General features: G+C 41.5%; 1 protein-coding gene across 3 annotated transcripts in view; it reads right to left on the bottom strand.

The window, feature by feature from the left end:
* HSD17B4 (hydroxysteroid 17-beta dehydrogenase 4) overlaps window positions 1-24,472 on the bottom strand; it is a 128,801-nt gene that overhangs the window by 77,622 nt on the left and 26,707 nt on the right. For 2 of the 3 annotated variants that reach the window (XM_037901600.2, XM_037901601.2), the window contains exons 5-12: window positions 22,841-22,862; window positions 22,686-22,732; window positions 21,689-21,773; window positions 19,979-20,166; window positions 12,259-12,350; window positions 10,215-10,239; window positions 8,318-8,446; window positions 192-295 (exon numbers count right to left, since the gene is read on the bottom strand). In XM_037901600.2, coding sequence (XP_037757528.1) covers window positions 192-295; window positions 8,318-8,446; window positions 10,215-10,239; window positions 12,259-12,350; window positions 19,979-20,166; window positions 21,689-21,773; window positions 22,686-22,732; window positions 22,841-22,862 — 692 coding nt within the window. The remainder of the gene's footprint in view (window positions 1-191; window positions 296-8,317; window positions 8,447-10,214; window positions 10,240-12,258; window positions 12,351-19,978; window positions 20,167-21,688; window positions 21,774-22,685; window positions 22,733-22,840; window positions 22,863-24,472) is intronic. The other variant, XM_037901602.1, reaches the window with a different exon arrangement.

Genomic DNA, 24,472 nt, shown 5'->3' with positions numbered 1-24,472 from the left:
CCACCAATTAGAGAAAATGAGAGGAGAATAGGGCGCAAGTTTATTATTTCTGCTCTAGTTCACATCTAAAAAAGTGACCTTTACAGAAAGCAAGCCAAAGCTTCTGATCACATGCTGTGAGCAAGCTTGTCCTTGCTTTGGGTCTTTTGATAGCTACAAGCTGAGTACCTTGCAGAAGCATTTTTACTTACTGGGTCAAAGCCTGAAGAAGCGGATCTAGCATAGCTTGTGGGATTCATGGAAACTTCTTCAGACTCTATTTGACTTAGCACATCGTTCAGTATGCTTACCGACTCTGGAACAAACAAAAGGGAACACATTATTTTAAAATAGCCAAAAAATCCTGCCAAAATCTGCAAAACTAGATCCTTCTTTCAATGACATATAGGAAAAAATAAAAAATGGGTGTAGGGGTGATTCAATATATACAGATTTCTCTAAACAGATTTTAGTTCTGTACCTTACTGATGCCTACAAACCACGTGTGGCAATTATATTCTACAGGTGTTCTACTGGCTCTGCACTCAGTAATGAGTTGTGATTCATGTGATGAAGGAAAAAATATTTATTTCAAGCACTTATGTCTGGAACAAATAACTGGTGCTATACAACATTATCCTGGTCACGCAACCAATTCCATAACTGTATATTAAATTTAACTTCCCCAGCACTAACAGATGTTAAGAGAAGACATCTTGCACATTGTTTACTAATTTTGTCAAAAGACAGAATTTGATAATTAGTACACATTTTCTCCTCTTTATACTTATTTCTTTTGGGTATTCTAAAATCATGTTTTCTATCAATCATCCTCCTCTGCAAGCTGGGGTAAACAGCAAGAGCAAGTTGAAGCTAGAGCAATGTCATGATTGCAAGAGAGGCAGATTACTGCACAACAAAGTGGGTTAGTACAAAGTATACGTTGTGTTGCTTTCGATACGCTGAAAGCATGATTATCTCTCTGCCTCTCTCACCTGACCCAGCAAGGGCTGCTCAATGCCAGGCCCAGGGCCTGGGTGAGATTCAGGCATTGATGAGAGCTTGCTGGCAGAAACTCAATCTGGATAAAATCAGTAATCCCAATACCAAACATTCAAAAAACAGTCTCCAAAAGATCATGAGATTGACTTAAAAATAAAGAGATTTTTAAAAATCACTATTTTTCTCCTTCCTGCTGATTTTTTCACTCTTAGGGGAAGCTATTGTCCTTTTATTTGTGCATGATCCCCGCAGTTACAAAATTCAACCTTAGATGTACAAACAAATGCAGGCCTCCAGGCTCACTGCTCAGAAGGGTCAAACTCTCTTCTCCCCAAAATTTTCACTCTTTTGCTCTTTATCTCCCTTTAACTAGGTAGGATAGGGAACTGCCTGGCTGAAATTCCCGCTCTGTTTTTGCCACGCAGTCTCCTGTTCTTCCCCTGCCTCTTAAACTCATTTGTCCCCAATAATTCCTTCCCTCTCAGTCTTCTACCCACCACATTCTCTTGCAGCCCCCTCAACCTGCCCTGTGCCCCCATATTCTTCTGCACCCACCCTATCAGTTTCCTGTCCTGCTTCCCAACTCACCCCTGAACAGTCCCGTCCCCCCCACCCCCGCCCACCACCACACACTCTCATTCCCTTCACATTCTCCTGTCCTCTGCCTGGTCCTCACGTAGTATCTGAGGAGCCACCATCTTTCTAGAGAGTAGCTTAGCCTCAACCCCCTTAGAAACAATGCAAGGTGGTGGCCATATTTGCTGGAGGCAGACTGTAGCTTCAGATCCAATGGGAAATGGTGGCTGTTTTGGGTAAAGGCAACCCTAAAGTTATCAAAAGGATTGTTTGTGACTCTCTTAGGGAGGGTGTCTCTCTCAAATGTTACTAGAATTTGCAAATCTGGGGGTGGTTTTGTTTCCCCAGCAGCTCCTAGCCAATCACAGAATTCCACTCCCATTTGCCTCTGGCTAGAAGACCAAATCCGTTTTTCAGATGAGAACCTTGCTACCATGATTCATGCTGATGTTATCTTAAAATGAGATTCCTGATATGCATTTTATATGGACTATGCATTAAGCATCTGGAGACTTATGCTGGTACAGAATGCTGAAGCCCAACTTTTCAGTGGTGTATCTTGGCTGGAGCACATGACACCTGTGGTTTGGGAATCATTGCTCATTGGTGTCTGGATGAAATTTAAGGTTAGCGATGTGGGGACCCCCTGCCCCACCATTTAGCCCTAATTCAGCAGTGTAACACTAATCGCAAAAAAGTGAACATTATTCTGGGATGTATCAGCAGGAGTTCTGTAAGCAAGACACAAGGAGTAATTCTTCCACTCTGCACTGATAAGACCTCAACTGATTATTGCGTCCAGTTCTGGATGCCACATTTCAGGAAAGATGTGGACAAATTGGAGAAAGTCCAGAAGAAGCAGCAAACATGATCAAAGGTCTAGAAAACATGACCTATGAGGAAGGATTGAAAAAAATTGGGTTTGTTTCGTCTAGAGAAGAGAAGACTGAGGGGGTCCATGATAACAGTTTTCAAGTATGTAAAAGGTTGTTACAAAAAGAGTGAAAAATTGTTCTCCTTAACCTCCGAGGATAGGACAAGAAGCAATGGGTTTAAATTGCAGCAAGGCAGGTTTAGGTCGGACACTAGGAAAAACCTCTTAACTGCCAGAGTAGTTAAATACTGGAACAAATCGCCTAGGGAGGTTTTGGTGGTTTTTACGAACAGGTTAGAGAAACACCTGTCAGGAATGGTCTAGTTATTATTTAGTCCTGCCTTGAGTGCAAGGATCTGGATTAGATGACCTACTGGGGTACCTTCCAGTCCTACACTTCTACAATTCTAAATGGCCTGGGACCAGCCTATTTGAGATACTTGTGTCTCCCCATCCATTACTGCCACAGTTGTGGTCAGCAGCAGAATTTGACCTGGATCCACTTCGAAAGGGCAATTGGTAGAGCATTCTCAATGAGGGGCCCTCAGCTTTGGAACTACATCCTCTCTTGGGTACTTTCAGATCAGATTTGTTCATCTTCAGAGCACAGTGCAAGGCAAATCTATTTATTCAAGCTTTTGGGGGTGAGTGTGGGAGAGAGAGGGCTTGATGGAGGTTGGCTTTTGGGGAGGACTTTTGTAGCGGGCTGCTGGGTTTGTAATTTGATTAATTGTTCTTTAAAATTCACAGCAAAGACAGCTAGAGTGTGAGATATGCCTGTTAGTCTGACACTGAACTTCTTGAGATATTTATTTCACAGTAGCAAGTGTAAGTTAATATATATTTTTCAGTATGTTTTTCATGATTGTTTAAAAACAAGTTCGTTTTTAAAAGATGCTCTTCAGATGTTTGTAAGGCTTTAAGTAAGCCATTAAAATATTATCGCTGCAATCAGATGTGAGAATGGAGGGTGCTTTTGTTTTGTTTTTAAAATAACACTATATTAAATAAAGGATCAATTTCAATGTTGTGAGCAGTTTGCTCACTAAACTTTTACCATCAAGAACCCCACAACTGACCAATATTCCTCCCATTTTCCAAAAGGACTGCTACAGCAGTGTGCAACTGCTGTGTCTCAACACATTAATTCACTTCAATCTCCACTGACCTTCTGCTGCCTGGCATAGGAAACAGCAGTCCCACCTACAGCATTAGATTTACAATGATATTTTAGCAATTGACCAGACATGACTCATTCCTGTTATGCAAGGTTACATTTTCAATGCATCCAACCAAGACTCCAAGGAAATCAGATTAGATTAAATGTCTGATATTTTATATTTAAGTGTTTTGTGAATGACAATCTGTTAATTCACTTGATAATAACAAATTGAAAAAGACATTACTACATCAAAAACATTGAAATTAACACACATTTCAAAGTAAACTACCTTTGTATTATGCAGTAATTAATTCTTACTTCAGAAGAATAACTCTTTCTTTTTTTCTAGCTGTATTCTTAGCATATGGCTGGCACTCCATAAATAATTTTATATATATATATATAAAAATAAAGGTGAAAAGCATATTATTTAGGTTGCAAAGTCAAGCTCTTGGAAGTTAGGTGATGCCAGATTTATAGCCGCTCACGCAACCTTATGTCTGCCACGCATCTGTGCACTGAATGAGGTAGGGGGTCCTATGGACAAAATAGTACATGATCATGTAATTACATTTATCTTAATGCGTATACATAATGGTGCAGAATTAATGTTGAACGGGAAACCATATATCTGACATTTCCTGATTTTCAAGTGCTTGACTTTGCAACCTGAATAATGTCCTTTTAACATAGCAAAATTACATTTAAAAACCTATTGCTTTTTAAATGAAAAAGGTAGAAACAAATGCTATTATGTACACCGAACAATCTCTCCCCACCATGCATTAGCAGTGAGGTATGAACCCAGACCTTCACAACCGCAGCACAGACTTCTATCACTTGAGCTACAGGACTAACTATGTTAGCTTGCAGTAGCAGCTGAAGGCTGCTATTCTAGCCATCAGGGGGATGGGTTGCTGGGTCCAGAGGGAAGGGTTATGAGTAGAGCTCTGCCCCACCCAACTCTCTCTCCACTCCCATCCAGAAACTTGGGAGCTCCTGCACTATCTGGTGTCCCCAGAGAATGGGGAAAGGCCACGAGGATCATGTGCTAGGCCAGAGGATAACCAGCCCAGTCCTACCGCATATACACAAGAAGCTGAGAGTTAACCAAGATGCTTAACAAAAAACAAAAAATGTTATATTTGTATTTAGTAAAAGGTGGTCTTTAAAAGTGTTTAGCTGTGCTGTAAACACATCTTTGCTCAGTAATTGTGTAATCTTATTGCTGGGACCACTGCCTTTCCTTTCACAATCTCATCCCAGAGAGTGTGATTACCCCCTTTGTTGTTAGGTTTCAGAGTAACAGCCGTGTTAGTCTGTATTCACAAAAAGAAAAGGAGTACTTGTGGCACCTTAGAGACTAACCAATTTATTTGAGCATGAGCTTTCGTGAGCTACAGCTCACTTCATCCGATGATGAAGTGAGCTGTAGCTCACGAAAGCTCATGCTCAAATAAATTGGTTAGTCTCTAAGGTGCCACAAGTACTCCTCCCCTTTGTTGTGTCATGTATGGAAGCAAACTCTTTGAGGCTCAGACATATGCCAGCTAGCTATTTGGTGAGGTCACTAGCTCACTTTTGGGTGCTGTAAAACACTTAAGTTTAAAAAAAAAACAAAAACACCACGATTGCCATGTAATAACCTTTAGCAGAAAAATATTTCTGCCCGTGCAGTAGCTCAAAGACATAAATTAATCCAGAATTTGAGTGTGTTGCCTGAATGGCAACAAAATTTTTCATGTTGAAATTATGTCATCATCATGTTGAAAGTATATCATCCTTTTGTTCCTCATAAATTGAGTGTAGGAGGAGATTTTAATGCAACAGAACAGAACACTCAACTTCATCAAGGTTATGTGGGGTCGAAGTTAACGCATATGATCTGGTTTCAAACTTAGTACTTTTTTTCTTTTCTTTTTTTTAAAAAGGGAAAATACTGTTCAGTGTATAAATAACCAGTAAACAGAATATCTGATATCTAAACTGGTAGGAGGGGAAATCATGGTACTTGCCCCATACACCAAAGACGACCAGGCAGCCCCAAACCCAGAAACATGCAGGGGAGACCCCCAACTCCCTCCAGAGGCACATGGGCCCATGCAACACCTGCGTATCCCCTAGCCATGTAGGATTGGGGAAAGAAATCTTCAGGGTGGAGCCAGAGAAACACAAGCTGACAGGATCAAACAAACAGCGGCAGCATTTTTAGCAGAAGCCGTTGGACACCATACATTACTAATGTTGGATGCCTTTCTGCGGCTTTGACTGATCACTTACTTTCTTGTCTGCTCGTCAGCTGACAGCTCCAGTTACAACCCACCCTCTCCCTATCAGTCTCTACACCTTGGTCTCATTCAACTGCCCTCCACAGAGCAGTCTAGTTGTTTCTGGATGTGGTTATCTAGGGTTTTCTGTTTGTTTTTAATTGTTGGTGATGTTTTTAAACAGCCAGACCATTATCAAGGAATGGCTAATCACTTTTGTCTATCTTACTAATTCTTTTCCCCCCACATTCTTTAAAAAAAAAAAGAAAAAAGAAAAAAAAGGAGTACTTTTGTCACCTTAGAGACTAAAAAATTTATTTGAGCATAAGCTTTCGTGGTTTTCTACTGCATACATCCGATGAAGTGAGCTATAGCTCACAAAAGCTTATGCTCAAATAAATTTGTTAGTCTCTAAGGTGCCACAAGTACTCCTTTTCTTTTTGTGGATACAGGCCAACACGGCTGCTACTCTGAAACCTGTCACATACTTTTTGTTGTTTATTTGTGTTGCACTACTGCCTAGAGGACCAAAGGGCTTATTTTATTTCAATCAGATGTTCATAAGACCATTATGAAGCACCCAACACTGCCCAAGGTGCTTTAACAAAATTCACACTGTCAGAACAACATTCAATACTAAGAGAAGAAGAAAACAAAGCAACAGACATACATTTCACACTTAGGAAACTTAGAAGTAATGGAAAGAAGGAACACGATTGTTGGATAGGCAGATTTCGGGGGTTGGGGGGGGGGGTCAAAGGAAGTTTCATTTTGGAAAAGATATACAATAGGGTGTCTGTAGGATTAGAGAAAGCACCATCCAAGAGAGAGAGTAAGACAGAGAGAAGGATGAGAGTATGGGGGAGGAGAAAAGTCAGAAGATGGAAGGGGAGGTGGAGCAGAATGAGGGATTGATTAGAGGTAGGCAGCAGGAAAGATACCAGTCACACTGGAGTGAAATAGCAGAGGCAATGGGTGGAATGAAGGTTAGGCAGAGGGACGAGAGCTCTTGCTGCATAGAGCCAATTTTGTCCCTGAAGAAATTAGTAAGCTCTTGGGCAGAAAGGGAGGAGGAAAGGACAGGGAGCAATATTGGAAAAGGACACGGTGGCCATCATAGAGAAGAGCTTTGTAAAGACCAAGGTTGAGACAGTGACTAAGATGGTACATCGGGTCTGGAGCTGCAGGTCAAATCAGGAAGCAAGAGGCAGTGGAGTCAGGTGGATCAAAGGGAAGCTGAAGTTGTGACAGATAACGGTAATCTCCTGCAATGTCTTTAGAAGATGGTACTGTATCATTGTGGGCTAGGGAGTGTAATACCATGGTGGAAGATGACCACAGTTCTTCCAGTAACTAAGCACAATAGGGAGTGATTAGGCATATTCACTCAGGTTGCAACACCTCCAGACAAGAACCACCACCTGTAGAGGCTTGCATATACTAGTTCAAACGGGATTCTCCAGAGATCATCAGACAAAGAAAGGACTGAGTTTAAATGGATTTAGGCCCTTCTTTCTGATCCAGCAAATGGACAGGACCATCTGTCCAATGGGAGTCCAATCCTTGAGATTTTGGAAGGACTTTGGCCTACGGAAGCCCCAGAAAGACTGATGGGTGACCTCTAGTAAGCTGTTAGCACACGTATAGAAACTTTTACTGTTTTTTAATATGTTTTCATCTTAAGAATACATGTGCTTGCTTATAAAGGGCTGCTTGGTAAGTTATAACTGCCGGCAATGACGTTCACAGCCTCTGAAGAGAAAGCAAAGTGCAGATGCTGGCCTCTTTAGGCAGTCTGGCTTTCTGGAAATACAGTGCAGGTAGGGAACTGCGCAGCCTAGAAAACCCCATCAGGAGGGAAGAGAGATGCATGTCTCTGCCCAAGAAAGGAGTTGGGAGCCTAGAGTGGATGCCCTTGGTGAACCATGAAGGGGAAATACAGGTGCAGTTGCAGAATTGTGACAGAAGTCATCTAGGATAAGGAGGCTGGGGAGATCGCAGCCCCAGTGTCATGCCAGAGGATCCCTAACCAAAAAGCTTTTCCTTACTTAAACTTTCAACAGTAACCCAAGATTCTAGTAGAGAAGGGAATACATTCCTTATTAACACGTTGCTCCTACATGCATTGGTGTACAACCAAATATACAGTTAACTTCAATCTGACTGTAAAACACAGAACTCATAGCAAAATTGAGCACCTTAGCTAGGAAACCCCTGAGGAAGAAGACATTCTGCCCCGAATTTTGCAATCAAAGGCACAGCAATAGTGTTAAAAAGACCTGACTCTACTAGATGTGTGTGATGATTTAGGGGACACAGCTGAAGGGGAAGTTCAACGGATTCAGCAGACATTTTTTTTCCTTCTAAAAAGCATAAAATAAAAACCTGTTCCATAAAACTCTCTCTTACAGCTTTTGTTTCCCCAGACTGTTGTATTATACCACAGATCTCCTTTACCTTGGATAGTCCGGGGCTTGCTGGCATTATCAAAGTCACAGATCTTCTCCCATTTATCTTGCACAGCCTCTGGTGTCATAGGATGATTCTTCTCCCTGACAATGGAACCCTGGGATCGCTCCCAGCGCACTAATTAAACAGTGAAAATGGAAGACATTGATCACAGAGTTCAAGGTAGTGGTCAACAAGACAAACTGCAGAACCCTTCAATTTCTTAGTGTGCTTTTTGAGAGATAATTAAAACTCATTCCAACCCTCCCAAAGGAGAGAAAAAACTAGGTCAGAACCTGTCTGATCTAACTACAAGTGCCGGGTAGTTGAATTTAAAATGCTCTTTGCCATTAGTTAACACTTAAAGAATCACACTATGACATTTTAAATTCCAATAAAACATGACAGAAATGTTTGTAAATGTGATTTCAGTTTTTGAACATTCCTTTTCACTAGGCAAGGAACACTTGTACCATAAACCAATTTAAAGAGTCTATTCAAGTTCTGCTTTCATGGGATTTTGACCACTGCTGCTCTCTGAGGTTGTGGAAGGGCTTGGAAAGCTGTGGGTGAATCACGAGGGGACAACAATTTTGATGGAGAATGTCAGTGACGGAGAGGGCCAGAGATCAGTGTCTCAAAGCAAGAGATCTTTAGCACCCTGACTCAAGGAGATACTTTCTGGCACAGACAATCTTACCAATAATCATCATGTTTCCAATCTTCCTTTTTAGAGAAAATTATGGAAAAGGTTAAAATGAAGCCAGCTCTGACATGCTACACATTTCCCTGACCACGATGAATCCATCTCTCAGCTTGGAAATGGCAAGGAAGTTGATCTCATTAATTAATTATCTTTTCTTGGTGATGGACAACGATCAGGTTTCCATGTTGATATTTTCTGATCTAGCAGCACCCACTGCTACCATTTACCATGATTTGTTACTCAAAAGTTTACAGATCCTACAGGAATAGATGGAGCAACTACTGCAAGACTCCATTCTTTTCTCTTTGACAGGAACCAAAGAGTACTTCTGGGTGAATGGTCAACTGCCTCAAGAACCCTCCTGTGGAGGGCACTTCAAGGTTCTACGCTGTCCCCTATCCTGTCCAATGAGTATAACAGGCTGCTAATGAAGAGGAAATGGCTTCGGGTCCATCCCATTAGAACACTGGTCAGAGCTGTTCAAAAAAATTTCAAAATTCAAAATATTTCAGCTAAAAATAGGGACAAATTTTTCAGGAAATTTTTCAAAAGAGAATCTCATTTTTCAACCAGCTCTAATGTGGCTGATATTCAACCACGTTGGAGAATCTTCGTACATTTTTTAAAAATAATCATGCTTTTTTGTAAGTTATAAGATGACTAGAGGAAAAGAAAGTTAAGACATCTTTATACACTGGATTAAGTTGCTCTCTTGCTCATGAGCCACTGAATGTTGAATAGAGGCCCCCAGGTGTTGTCCTTATCTTTTTATACATACCTTTATGTGTATTCACTTAACAGTGAATACACATAAAAACAGATTAATAGCATGTGCCTCCAACATAAATGAAGACTATCCCTTGTGTTCATACACACTCTTTAGCTCTTGTAGCTAACATTACTAAGCCTCTTCAGCTAGTGTAAGTCAACGCAAGTCCACTCAAATCAAGGGAATGGTGCCTATTTATACCAGATGAGGATCTGACACACATGGATTATGGCACTCATTTCCTGTACTAAAATCTGCCTCATCCATTCAAAATATGCAGCCCACTAGAGACCAACAAAATTCTACCTCTAGAAAAAGCTATCTTTATCAACAGTCATTGTAGAAGAGAGAATTTGCAATTATATTAGATTTTGTTTTCATAAAAAAAAAAAATCTAAAAAAATCAACCTTCTACAACACAAACTACTTACATTTACCAATCCATCCGGCTCCCACCTGCCAAGTGGAAAAAAAAAATCATCATCTGATTTTATTACAGCAATCAGAGTTTTAATGTTGGAAACAAGCAAAACTATTCTCTAGAGGGCATTTGTATAGGTGACAACACACCGACCTGGCATATAATTAATTATAATTAGTGGTATTTTTCCAAAGAACTTTCTACGAAGCCTGGGTGTGCTAGCAGTATGAATAAGATGTCAATAGTTGTTTGGGAAACAGACAGACCTATATCAGTGAATCCCATCAATGGTCTGCCTACCTAGGACTATAACTCATTTTACTGTAGAATCACTGTTGGACTCTATGGAACTGCTGCTCACATAGAATGCTCCTCTGTGGCATCATTTTGCCTGACTGGCAGAGTCAATGGGGAACTAACCAACATGGCAAACACCTTCCACAGGAAAGTATTACAGCTCAGGAGCAGACTGGAATTCTAGTCATTTTCTCTCATTAGAGACACTGAAAATGAAGTGAGAAAAAGAAAGGAAAAGAAAAGGACTGGCTGGGTAAAGATATTTAAAAGATGGCACTTTGAGGGGAACAGAAGAAGAGAAGAAAGAGAAGAAGAACATTAGCACACTTTAAACTATCTAAGCCACCATATTCTAAAACTAATACCTCACACACATTGTGTTGGAGAGATTCAGAGCTAAGTCACACTAGCTTGAGGCCCGCGTATGGAACAGAGACTGCCCTGACCAATGATCTAGCCAACTCTCCTTCATACATCATACATCGCAAGACAAGGCACAAGCCCATTTATAAGAAATATTTGCAAGATCTTAATTCTAAAAATGTGGTCAGCCTATGTGCTGTCAGATGGGGATTCTAAAATGTGTCTAAGTGACTTAAGAGAATAAATCTCTGACTGTCAATGGAATTTGTGCTTTTAAGTCACTTACACGTTTCTGAAAATGCCATCATTTAAAGAAAAACAAACATAAGCTATTGATGCCACCAAACAATCTTTATTTTAATAAAAAAAGAGGCTTGAAGAGCATGCCTCAAAGCACCTCAGAATCAGAAATCTTTGATCCCTTCTAGAAGTTGGTCTGTGTGCACCTGTTTCACATATGAATTGTGAAAACTCCCCCCTTTCTAAAAAAAAAGCACTGATGCAACTACATCAGACATGACAATAAAACTAGATCTTTTCTAGGATTTTGATTTTTGGGAGAGATGCAACCCCACACGTACGTGCACCTATCCTACACAAACAAAATAATTACAGATAGAAGTCAGTCACAAAAACATACAAGAGACATGCAGCTGTGCTGGAAAATAACTGTGCTCTTGTTTTCAAAGGGAGAGTATCAACCTGAACTATGCCCCTTTTTACAAATGGAGTTAGAACTCGCTTCAGGTTCCAGAGCTGATGCTGAATTCCTAAAATAAAGCCAGTTAACTGTGTCTGCACATTGAGAAAACATAAAAAGGATCCTGTGTATAGTCTGTGAATAACTTTTACTCCCAGCATTTATTTTTGGGCAGAGAAATCAAATGTTCTCTACATTTCACGATCTGTTATCAGAATAAGAGAAAGTAGAGGGTAGGAATATGGCCTGGTGCACCATAAGGGAAAGGGGGATGGAAGGGATGGCCAGTGTATAAACAGACAGATCTATTCTGCAGGCTACCAACACTGGGAATTTACAAACTTTTTCTCCACATGAGATGGAGCAATATAAAGATTCCCCTCACGATACAGCTACACTAACAAAAATTAATGCCACAAAAGAATATTTTACTACTAACATTAACGTTTAACTACTTTACTACTGACCAGCATATCTGGCACATGTAACAAAATAAATTTTTGGTGCTACCCTTTCTACTGGGTACGTAGTATGACACTGTTTCATTCTTATCACAACAGAATGCCACCACTTCAAAGAACACTGCAGCTCCAGAAAAGTGGCTAGAACTGTACTGGGTTACAAAAGAACATAAACCTATTGCATGTTAAAATAAATAAATAAATAATAATAAAAAAAGCAGCAGCAGCATCACCTCAAAGAGACCGCCATTCTCCTGACACCTCTCATGGCAAAGCCAAAGTACTAAGGGAGCCACATACTCTGGTTTGAAAGCATCCACCAGATCTGGAATAAATTGAAAAAACCAAACACATCAGTATGAATACATAATCATTCAAATACTTCATTCACCAAACCCTTCTCTATCATTCATTTCTACCCACTTTCTGGAAGGAATGATCAAATTCACTGTAATTTGAATGAGTTGTGTTGCATATCCTTTCCATTTTTGTCTTTGTAAATGTTACTTTGTTTCAGTAGCACTAAAAGAGATCTCTAGCTGTTCTACAGATAAAAGTTAGCTGATAATTTCAATACAAACTCCCAGGAGAAGGGCTTGGAACGTTTAACAGTACAGGTGTTTCCAAATACCCTCAGTGTCATAAATATAAAGGGAAGGGTAACCACCTTTCTGTATACAGTGCTATAAAATCCCTCCTGGCCAGAGGCAAGACCCTTTCACCTGTAAAGGGTTAAGAAGCTAGGGTAACCTCGCTGGCACATGACCCAAAATGACCGATGAGGGGACAAAATTCTTTCAAATCTGGAGGGGGAGCGGGGGGAGACAAAGGGTTCTGTCTGTGTGATGCTTTTGCCGGGAACAGATCAGGAATGCAAGCCTTACAACTCCTGTAAAGTTAGTAACTAATCTAGCTAGAAAATGCGTTAGATTTTCTTTTATTTAATGACTTGTAAAATAAGCTGTGCTGGAGGGAATGTGTAATCCTGTTTTTGTGTCTTTTTGTAACTTAAGGTTTTGCCTAGAGGGATTTTCTATGTTTTGAATCTGATTACCCAGTAAGGTATTTACCATCCTGATTTTACAGAGGTGATTCTTTTATTTTTTCTTTAATTAAAATTCTTCTTTTAAGAACCTGATTGATTTTTCATTGTTCTTAAATCCAAGGGTTTGGCTCTGTGTTCACATGTACCAACTGGTGAGGATTATTATCAAGCCTTCCCCAGGAAAGGGGGTGTAGGGCTTGGGGGGGCGGGATATTTTGGGGGAAGACGTTTCCCTCTTCTTTGTTTAAAATGCTTGGTGGTGGCAGCATACTGTTCAAGGACAAGACAAAGTTTGTACCTTGGGGAAGTTTTTAACCTAAGCTGGTAAGAATAAGCTTAGGGGGTCTTCCAGGCGGGTTCCCACATCTGTACCCTAGAGTTCAGAGTGGGGAAGGAACCTCGGCACTCACTGACACACAAAAAAAGGTATATTTTTAAAAATAATACCCTTTTTAGAATTGTTTCACTAAGGCAAAGGCAGACAGAACTCCATCAATATCTGACCAATAGGACAGAAAAGAAGCATTCTCTGCTTCAGGGCAAATCAGCATTATCAAACTTCTAAAAAAAATAAGTTGGCATTAACAGGCTGAATTAAGGCAGCTGTAGCAGGCTGTTCACTTCCTTTTATTTTTCTCTGGTATTTACTCAGTTGTGTTGCAAGCCACTGTCACCGTCTATATTTTTTCCCCAATAAAAACTCGCAATGTACACAGCTCTTGTATATGGGGATTGCCTACCCTGCACATCATCACAAAATGTGTTCTTGATTACAAACTAAATAAATATAGACTATTTAAAGCAGTGGTCTCCAACCTTTTTATGCCAAGATCACTTTTTGAATTTAAGCGCAACCTAGGATCTACCCTGCCTCTTCCGTGAGGCCCTGTCCCTTCCCCAAAGCCTTGCCCCGCCCATGCCATCCCCCTCCCCGCCCCGTCAATTGTTCTCCCCCACCCTCACTCACTTTCACCGGGCTGGGGTAGGGCGTTGGGGTTCGGGAGGGGATGTGGGCTCTGGGCTGGGGCCGAGGGGTTTGCAGTGCGGGAGGGGGCTCTGTGCTGAGCCTGGGACAGGGGGTGGGAGGCTGTGAGGAGGGCAAGCTCTAGGAGGGAGTTTGGGTGCAGGAGTGGGTTCAGGCTCTAGGAGGGGGGTCAGGGCTGGGGGTGCAGGAGGGGGTTTGGGTTGCTGGCTCTGGGAGGAGGCTCAGGGCTGGGGGGTACGGCCTTCTGCCGGCAGCACTTACCTTCAGTAGCTCCCGGTTAGTGGTGCAGTGTGGCTGCCACTAAGGCAGGCTCCCTGCCTACCCCGGCCCCACACCACTCCTGGAAGGGGCCAACATGTCCCTCTAGGGGGCGCATGGCTCTGCGCACTGCCCCTCTCTGCACGCACCACCCCTGCAGCTCCCATTGGCCATAGCTCCCCATTCCTGGCCAATGGGAGCTGCGGGGGTGATGCTTGCAGGCAAGAGCAGTGCCCGGAGGGAGACCCCCGCCCTCCACCCCCAGAGCTGCGCTGGCCACTTTCAGAAGCAGTGTGGGGCCAGGGCAGGAAGGCAGCCTGCCTTAGTGGCATCCCCACTACACCACCAGAGATCGCGATCAACTGGGAGATCCTCTAGGATCAACCGGTCGATCACAATTGACTAGATGGTGACCACTGATTTAAAGGAGTACTAAAATAACACACAACTGAAAAATTGTGCAGTTGGCAATCAATCATCTCCCTCTCCATTCAGCGTGATATATATGGATGAGAAAAATCAAAAATAGGTTTCACACATTTTTACAAAACACACACCCTTCTGCCTATTATTCATAGGCCATCCTATTAAAAATGCAATACCCTTATTAACTTTCCACACACAACGAATGGGCAAATGAATTAAAAAAAACCGGCCTTGCAATACTTCGGAGACAGCAAATAATTCAAGCAGTCCACTATAAAATGAACAACAGAATAAATTTTAGATACATCAAGAGGAGTCTACAAGACAAACTATAATTAAGGCTGTGAGTTGGTCATGGATTCTGTGACCTCCATGACTTCTGCAGCAATCAGTGTGGCTGGCCTAAGGGCCGCCTGAGCAGCAAAGGCAGCCACCTGGGCCAGCTGCACTGGCCGCTACTGGGGCAGTCTTGGCCACCGCGCACCCCTCCCCCAGAAACAGTAGGAGTTTGGGTGTGGGACAGGGCTCAAGGCAAGGGGCTGGGGCACGGGAGGGGATGAGGGCTCTGGGCGGCGCTTGGCTCCGGGGCCTCCCCGGAAGCAGCGACATCCCCCTCCGTCAGCTCCTAGCAGACGGCTCCACATGCTGCCTCAGCCTGCAGACACCGCCCCTGTAGCTCCCATTGGCCATGGGCAGCGCTCGGGGTGAAGGCAGCGTTTGGAGCCATGTAAGGAGCCTGTCAGCCCCACTCCCCCCCGCCAGAACCAGCGGGCGTTCGGGGCTGCGTGCTGCTGCCACCCCACCCCCCAGCACCAGCGGGGGCCCCAGGCTGCGTGCTGCCAGCAGTCGCCTGCCCCTCCAGCACCAGCGGGGGTCCCAGTCTGCGTGCTGCCACCGGTCGCCCCTCCTCCAGCACCAGCAGGGGTCCTGGGCTGCGTGCTGCTGCCAGTCGCCCGCCCTCTGGCAACAGCAGGGGTCCCAGGCTGCGTGCTGCTGCCAGTCGCCCACCCTCTGGCAACAGCAGGGGTCCCAGGCTGCTCACCCCCAAGAGCACCAAGATTTAGTCAGGGGTATATAGTACGAGTCATGGACACGTCACGGGCCATGAATTTTTGTTTACTGCCCGTGACCCGTCCATGAGCTTTACTAAAAATACCCGTGACTAAAATGAATAACTATAATAATGAGTAACTATAATCAGCACTGGTTCACTTCTCATTTGTTTGTTACTTACAACCTAACAATGCCCATGATGTGGTACTAGTGGGGGTCTGTTACAGACCACTGAATTAAACCAGAGAACAGGATGAATTATTCCTTAAGCACCTAACTGTAATCTGTGGAAAGAAAGGTTGTTACGGGAGATTTCAATCTGGAAGACATTACATTGTTACACTTTCTAAAAATTATAGATGATAAATTTCTAACACAAAAGTATTGCACCCCACATGAGGTAATGATTTTGGACGTCACTGTGGGAAATAAAGATGAATTAATCGCTGGACTGGAAGTTGGTGATTGCCTAAGGACCAGTGATCCTGATCCAATTACGTTCATTATGGGCAAACAAAGGAGAGTTCTTATCGGTAATAAATTATATATAAAGTATAAGCCCACACACTGCTTCAAAAAGGGCAAATTTCCCAAGGCTAAGGAAAATTATAACTAAAACTGATTGGAGAAAACTTGGACAGAAAAATGTGAATTAAAATTGGGAGTTCTTTTAGAATAGTTTGTTAGATGGCCTAAAATCTTTAGTTCCACAATCTGAAAAAGGGCAACTCTGGCTAAAAGACCAAACTCAGGCAATGGATAAATAAAAGCAGCAATTAGAAATAAAAAAGAAATATGTAACAATGAAAAAAAGGAGAAATAGGTAACATTATAAACTGGAAGCTATCAAGTGCACAAAATGGATAAGAGAAACTAACGACATCAAGGAAAACATCATAGGTGGCAGAGCAAAGGTTGGTAAGAAGGAGTTTTTAAGTACATCAGGAACAAATGAAATCCCAGCAATATCATAGGCCAATTACTAGATGAAGATGGTAAAATTGTTAATAATGATGCAAAAAAGGCAGAACTGTTCAATACATATTTCTGTTCAGTATTTGGAAAGAAGAAGGATGATGTATTTGTATCACAGCTGGATGATAAAGAACTTTCCAGTAATCGAGGACATTAAACAACATCTACTAGTGATAAACCTGTTTTAAACCAGGAAGCCTGGATAACTTGCACCCAAGGGTCCTAAAAGACTTCGCTAATGAGATCTCTGCCCACTGATGTTCATTTTTAAGAAGACTTAGAATACCCAGGAAATTCCCGAAGACTAGAAGAGGATTAATGTTGATCCAAAATTCCAAGAGACACAAGTATAAACTGGTTAGCCTGACATTAATCCCACGCAAATAATGGAAAAGATGGTCTAGGATTCAATCAATGAAGAACAGGAATATAACTAATGCCAGTCAACATGGTCTTATAGAAAATGTCTTGTCAAACTAACCTGATTTCTTTCTTTGATAAAGTCTGGTTGATACAGATAACTACGCAGACGTAATATATTTAAACTTTGGTAAAGCATTTGACTGAGTACTGCACAACATTCTGATTAAAAAATTAGCACTATGCAATATCAATAAAAGCACACATTACATGGATTAAGAACTGGCTAACTAAGAGCAAATGAATACAAGCCATATTTACAGAATGCGGGACTGTGTCCTGGAAAGAAATGACTCTGAAAAGTATTTAGGGTTCATAGTGGACAAAACTCAACATGAGCTCCAAATCAGCGAGCAGTAGTACGGACATGATTGTTACTTCTCTATAAGACACTGGTAAGATAGACAACAGACTACTGCGTATAGTTCTGGTGTCCAAATTTTAGAAAAAATGTTGAAAAACCGAAGAGAGTGTAAAAAAGAGCCACAAAAATTATTTGAGGGTTGAAGAAATTGTCTTACAGTGAGCTCTTTAGGTCTTTCAATCTGTTTAACATATCAAAAAGAAAACTGAGGAGTGATGACTGCAGTGTGCAAGTATCTTCACAGGGAGGAAAAAACGGATATTAAATGGCTCTTTAATTAAGCGGAGAAAGGTATAACAGGAACCAATGGCTAAAAGCTGAAGCCAGACAAATTCAAATCTGAAATAAGGCACACGTTCTTAACAGTGAAGGTGATTAACCATTGGAAGAAGCCTACCTAGGGAAGCAGTGGGCTCTCTCTCTCTCTCTCTCTCTATGTCTTCAAATCAAGACTAGAAGCTTTCCTGGAAGGTATGCTTTAGCCAAACACAAGTTATAGGGCTCAATACAAGGTAAAGTGGGTGAAATTTCATAGCCTATAATATACAGGAAGTCAGACTAGATGATGTAATGGTCCCTTCCAGTCTTAAACTCTGTGAATATCATCATAGGAGGGCACAGCCGATAAGTTCAGTTCTGCAAAAGAATGATGAGAGACAATAAAGGCAATTCAACTTTTGAGAGACTAACTTTGTCAGAAGAGACACCACTGGATCTTCTGGAAGGATTCAGAAGATATGTATGCCAAATTTTAAAAGCCGTGCATTGGTTTCATACAGTTCCATCCTCAAACACTATGTTCTGGTGGGTCTGGCACACTGTTAGTTCCTAAAGAGAATGTGATGATTCCTTCTGAATGCTTTGAGGGAAAAAGCTAGATATTACTGGGGGCGGAGGAGACATACTTTCAAATGAATAAAGAAAACACTGCACTTAAAAAAATAAACAAAACAAAACATTAGTACTTGGGCATTGTGATGGGGCAGCTATCCCTCACTGGCAGAAAAGGGGTAAAAAGCAGCCCTAGGGAGGCAGCCAATTAGAATGGGGCTACGAGGAGCAGCCAATCATGGGCCAGCAGGCTAATATAAGGACTAGAGGGCAGAGCAGAGATCAGTAGCTCACTGGAGCTTGAGGGAAAAAGACCAGGCTTCTAGAAGAAGGTAGGAGCGCCAGCACCTGGGACAGAGCAGTACTGCAAGCAGGGACTGGGGGAGCTAGAGAGCTCCTGGCTGGCTGCTAGGGCCTGCAGGCTGAGGCCCTGAGGTAAGGACAGAAAAGGGTGCTGGAGCCACATGGGAAGTGGTCCTGGGACAATGGACTGCAGTTGCCACTGAGGGAGCGGCTGGACTATTCCCCCAGAAGGTGGGGAACACAAAGTGTGGCACAGCCAGAGGGCAGCGTCACTGAAGAGGATGCGTGGGTCCCGGAACAAAAGCGACAGTGGCGAGGCATCACCAGAGGAGGGCGCCACAGAGAACAGAGCTAATTCCCATGACAGCCATCAAGAGGCACCACAGTGGTCAGTCGTACCCTGCCACAGCCATCTAAAAGCTGATATAAATAGCCAATTTCTGGCATGTTTAAAAATTGGGCTCGCAGTTCCTTACATTACTACAAAGTAGTACATCTTCTGGGGACAGTTCCATGGCCTGTGTTTTGCAGACTACATCACCATAATGGTCCCTTCTGGCCTTAAAAATCTATAACTCTTAGTTCTCCAAGTTTTGCCTACTTTTCTCTTATGTGGAGACTATCAAGAGTAGTCTAAGTAACTGAACTGCATCAGAAAAACTTCAAGCAACCCAAAGCTCTGACCTCATCTTTTCATTTATTTATTCACCATCTTCTTCAAATCCCTTCTCAAAACATTTTCCTGTGTAGTCTTTCAGACAATCTAAAATATTATTATATTAGTATAATCCAGTACAAGTTTAAGTAAGTATATGGTATGTAAAGGGTGCATCCCGCTAGTTGCTGTGTGTTATGTCAGACTTATCTGCTTTCCCCCATCTCCTGTTTTAATTTACTCAGGTCAGTTTTGTCTACTCCATATTTTGTGAAACATGTACCACACTGCAAACAAACAGTAATATTACAATAAATGCAAACACCACAAATACAGCCCTGATTCAATACCTACTGAACAAAATGGGGATCTTTCAACTGATTTCAGTGCATGCTGAATGAAGCCACAGTCACAAAGTTTCAGCGCATAAAATAATTCTAGTGAATCATAAAGGCTGCTAGAGCTCTCTTCTGATGTCTTACTTCCTTACAGCACATGAAACTGGAAAGATAATTTATTATAAATAGACAAGAAAAGAGTTTCAGAAGTGTAAAGGAATGGAATGTTTCAACTGGTGAGAAAACTGGTTGTGCTCCAACTCTCAAAGACTCAATTCTCACAGAGCTCAAGTTACTTACCTTGTGGCATGATAGCCTGAGTCAGCCTCGACCCAGCAGTAGGTGCAATTGTGTTACTGTGGATGTTGTATTTTCTGCCTTCAATTGCAAGTGTATTTGAAAGACCCAAAAGGCCAAGTTTGGCAGCACTGTAGTTTGCCTGACCAAAGTTGCCATATATTCCAGCAGCTGAAGAAGTCATAATTATTCTTAAAGAGAAGGAAAAACAGAAAATTAACAGTTTCTAGATGTTGCCAGGTTAAGTGTTGCAGCCATTTTTGGCTTCTGACAATTACACATCCTGAAACCATAAGAATGGTAATTCTGTAACATCTCAACATGTCAAAATGAACGTTTGGATAATTAAGAAGCAATTTTTTTTTGTGTGTTGGGGTGATGCCAAAAATGGCACAAATAGTGAACAGTAATGCAAAGGGAATTAAAGGTGCTCAGCACCTCTCAGGATTTGGTCCCATATTAGAACAGAAATAGCAGCTTGCAACCACTGGCATAATGGAACAACTATTCTGTAAGAACCGGGGAGGGTACTAATGGAATGTATGTTTGCATTTAACCACATATTTCATATGGAGATATTTTTACATTTTAAAAATAGCTTTGACAAACAGAAAATTTTGCTAAGTTAAAAACTGTTTTCTCCTACCCCCTACCTAATCAACAGCACTATTCACATGCTTAAAGTTGGACACAAGTTTAAGTACTTGGCTGAATCAGTGCCTAACGCGTGCCACACACATGTTGCCTTTTTGAGCAGTTAAAAATGAGTCTCACCATAACCAGTCCTGATTCTGATCTGAATTACATGGAGTGTGCATCTACAGTAGCTGCACTGACTTAACGAGAGTCACTCCAAGTTAACACAAGCGTAACTGAGATAAGAATCTGTCTCAACATCATTCCAAATTGCTATATCGACATGGTTTCACCATCTTCAGTCCAAATAAAGGTGCTTTGGTTATGTTAAGAGAGTCAATGTGAGAAAAAGCTAAAAACTGTACAGAAGCAGACATTCTGCAAGTAACACGTTTCTACACATTATGTGAAGATACATTTGGTAAATAACACTAACATCATTTGGCAATAAACAAAGTGATTTACAAAACAGAGCAAAAGAAGAATTATGTCATATATACAGGGATGCAATTCCCAAAATTATGCCCAACAAGTGATCAAATGGGCAAAATATTTTGCTACCAATCTCTTCTTCTCACTTCATACTCAGCCACTGAATGCCATTTTGGTCACAGAATGAAGCACAAACTAATTTAATCTTCAACTTCTAGGTGGATAGGACTAAACAGCCAGATTGACAAAACACCAGGACAATCATTACAAAGAATACATATAAAGGTGAAAAATATACATCTATCTGGATGTAATGTGAACTGATGGCACCACTTCAGCTATGGGAACATACCAGGCAGAGCACACACACAAATCTTCACAATAAATCTGGAGATGTTTATTGAAAGACAAAAATAACTTAAAAAAAAAAAAAAAAAAAAGTTGTTCGGATGTTATCCACAGAGTGTGTGTAGGAGAAGGCAGGAAACAAAGGGATGTCAACCTCACACATTTGGGCACAAAGTGATTATTTCCTTCCCATTGACTAAAGGGGAGCAAAAATGATCAAGTAATCCACTGCAGCATCAGAAAGCTCGTGTCAATCTCCTGTTTGCTGATGAAAGAATTAACCTTATACAGTTTTACCTTCCAAACTTTTGATTTTTCATATGATTCCATGCAGCTCTGGTGACCAGGAATGATCCCTTCAAATGAACTCTATGAATTATATCTACAATCAAATTAATTGAACAGACATTTGATTATTTTCCCTTTTGTGGCAAAATAAAATATGCAATTTCTACTTCCTCCGAGAAAAAAAAAAGGAGAGGCCCATTGAGCTTCATCTCATTTCATTCACACTCAGCTAATTTGACCACAGTCTGGACATCTGCACTGTATTTTTTTAAATTCATTTTGAAATGCTATGGGATGGGCATTTGAACTGATTAGGCTGGTCTTCTTCCTGCTCCCCTTCTTGTCCTGTGAGCCCCTCTAGCACATGCAGCTCATGGTATCACAGACCCCTTGTGCTTAAGCATAGCCAGGGCTTCTTTTTCTGCGGTTCCTGCCTCTTACTGGTAGTCTTTTGGGGACTTAATTGGGTGCTCATTTCCCATCACTTCACTGAGCGGTATTTGCTTGATGTCCTGTTCCGACTGCCACTGGGCACTGCAGCTTCACACCACCCTTCCCTTGTTATAGGTTTTGGGTACTGCCTGTCTTTCTGGGCTGCTGAGGGTTTCAGGGGTTTCTCGGGGTTACAAATGAATTTTTCCCACATGGCAAAATTGGTGCATGTTTCCCATGTGGGTTTTTCCTGACAGCCTCTGAACCAGGAGGTCTGGTTTTAGGAGTGTTTTTTTTTTCTTTTCTGAGATGGGGGCGACATTTGCATGAGTCCAGTGTGGACTGCAACACTGACCCAGTGTGAAAGCTGATAACGAATTAAGCATCTTGGGGCTGAGATTTGCAGGCCAAGCGTGAATCTCTAAGGTCAGGTACAACCTGACCCACCCCCAACCCGTGCCCCTCACACTCTCATTTACTTAACTAGTGAAGAAAAGGAGTACTTGTGGCACCTTAGAGACTAACAAATTTAGGTTTCTAGACACTAAGTCAACTTCAAAGTTAATCAACTTACCCCAGTCTTCATCACTTATCCTAGCAAATGAACGGTCCCTCAGAATCCTAAAATACATGGTCAGGAAAACAAAAAAGGAAGGTGAACATGTATTTAAACAAAAGGATTAGAATATGGTACAACAATGGCGAAAAGCTATCTTCATATTTACTTACCCAGCATTGTTTATAACAATATCTGCAAAGAACACAAAAACAAAACATTTTAAGTATGAACAAGTATGAATCTGCACCTTCTTTAACTCTGCTCCTGCTTTCAAAATCTATGTTATAGGCGCTCACATGCAGTTTGTTATAATTGTTAAATAGTCACTCACTCATACTGACTAGGGCTGTTCCAGAATTAGGAAGTGCATGGCTTTCCTTATGTTTTAAAGTATTTTGGGACATGTAGTCCCAGTTTGCCACAAGCTGCAGTGAAGCCTCATAAGTAGACCCAGGCGTTGAGGTGACAGCACTAATCACTGATGGGAAGGTGCTATAAACCAGCCCCCTACCTCAGCGACATCACGCTAAAGTTTGTACTGATGAGACCGCCCAGATCAATGATGCTACTTGCTACAAATTCTGAATTACATGATTTATGGTAACAAAAAAGCTGGAATACTCCAGAACTCAAAGTGGGTGGCACCATGGAGAAACAGTCAGAAAGCCTGTAATGTAACTCAGACCACACAACCAACAATAAGGCAAGAAAGGGAGCTTCGGAACCACCCACTGCCCAGGTTTCTGTCCTGCACGTGCTACCCTCAGCATAAAGAAATGCGGACATCAGGGCAGCAGAGAGAAATATACAGAAGGGGAAAACTATATAGTTTAGGGGGAAATGGAACAGATAGAGAGAAAACAGAGGGAGAAGATGGAAAATAATAAAAGGATTGAAGAAAACAGTAGGAAGAAGGAAATGGCTGGAAATAAAAGGAAAGAATGAAAACAGAAGACAGAAAAGTGGGAAAAGGGGGCAAAAGATAAATGAAGAAATGGAAGAAAAATTAACACACAGCTTAATGCTTTGTAGAGTTTTATTTGCCTTTGTTCTTATCCATTGCTCAGCTCTGACCAAATACCATTTCCAGGTACTCAGCCAGTGTAAAAAGTTAGATAATGATTAATACTGACAAGCATTTGCAAAACACAAACTTTATTAATTAAGGAAACGTTTGGGACCTTTTACTCTCTGTAGCACCACAACAGTCTATTCTTCACTAAGGTAAGGCAAAAATAAAGAGAATTACTCAAATGTTACTGAGCATCTTTAACTCTTCATGAATCTCTTCAACATTCTTTCAATTCTGTTCATCAGGGATTAGACGACTAGCAACATAATGTCATGCCAATAAGAAAATAAACAGCATGATAAAAGAAAACAGATCAAAGTTTGCTCTCTGTTTATGTGAGCCAATAATTCTGTCCTTTAGATTTGCCAGAGCAAGTCAGAACTATGCTTCCTTGAACTATTTTCAGCAAAAGGGCAAGACAGACATTGTGGAGTAGACTAAGTTATTAAAAGCAAACATAAAACAGAGCCAAGAAAAAAGTGAAATGATACCCACTTCCTTTAAGACTACATATACCGTTTTAAAGAAGAACGCTGAACAATCAAGATTTAAGGAACAAGTCACCATGCTTTAGAAGTATATTTTTTCTGTCTTGGAATGCAAGTTCTCTTTTATCCTGGAATAATGATAAACTGAAATGACAGTCCAGCCTAGAATATGGGTTATCAGAGATTCAGTACTGCTAAGATATCTGGGTTGCTGTGTTAGTTTTCCAAGGTGTAGGTCTAAT

The sequence above is a fragment of the Chelonia mydas genome, chromosome 5 (genome assembly GCF_015237465.2).
Source record: "Chelonia mydas isolate rCheMyd1 chromosome 5, rCheMyd1.pri.v2, whole genome shotgun sequence".
In the NCBI taxonomy this organism is placed as follows: Eukaryota; Metazoa; Chordata; order Testudines; family Cheloniidae; genus Chelonia; species Chelonia mydas.
This window is presented reverse-complemented; position numbering and strand designations above follow the sequence as displayed.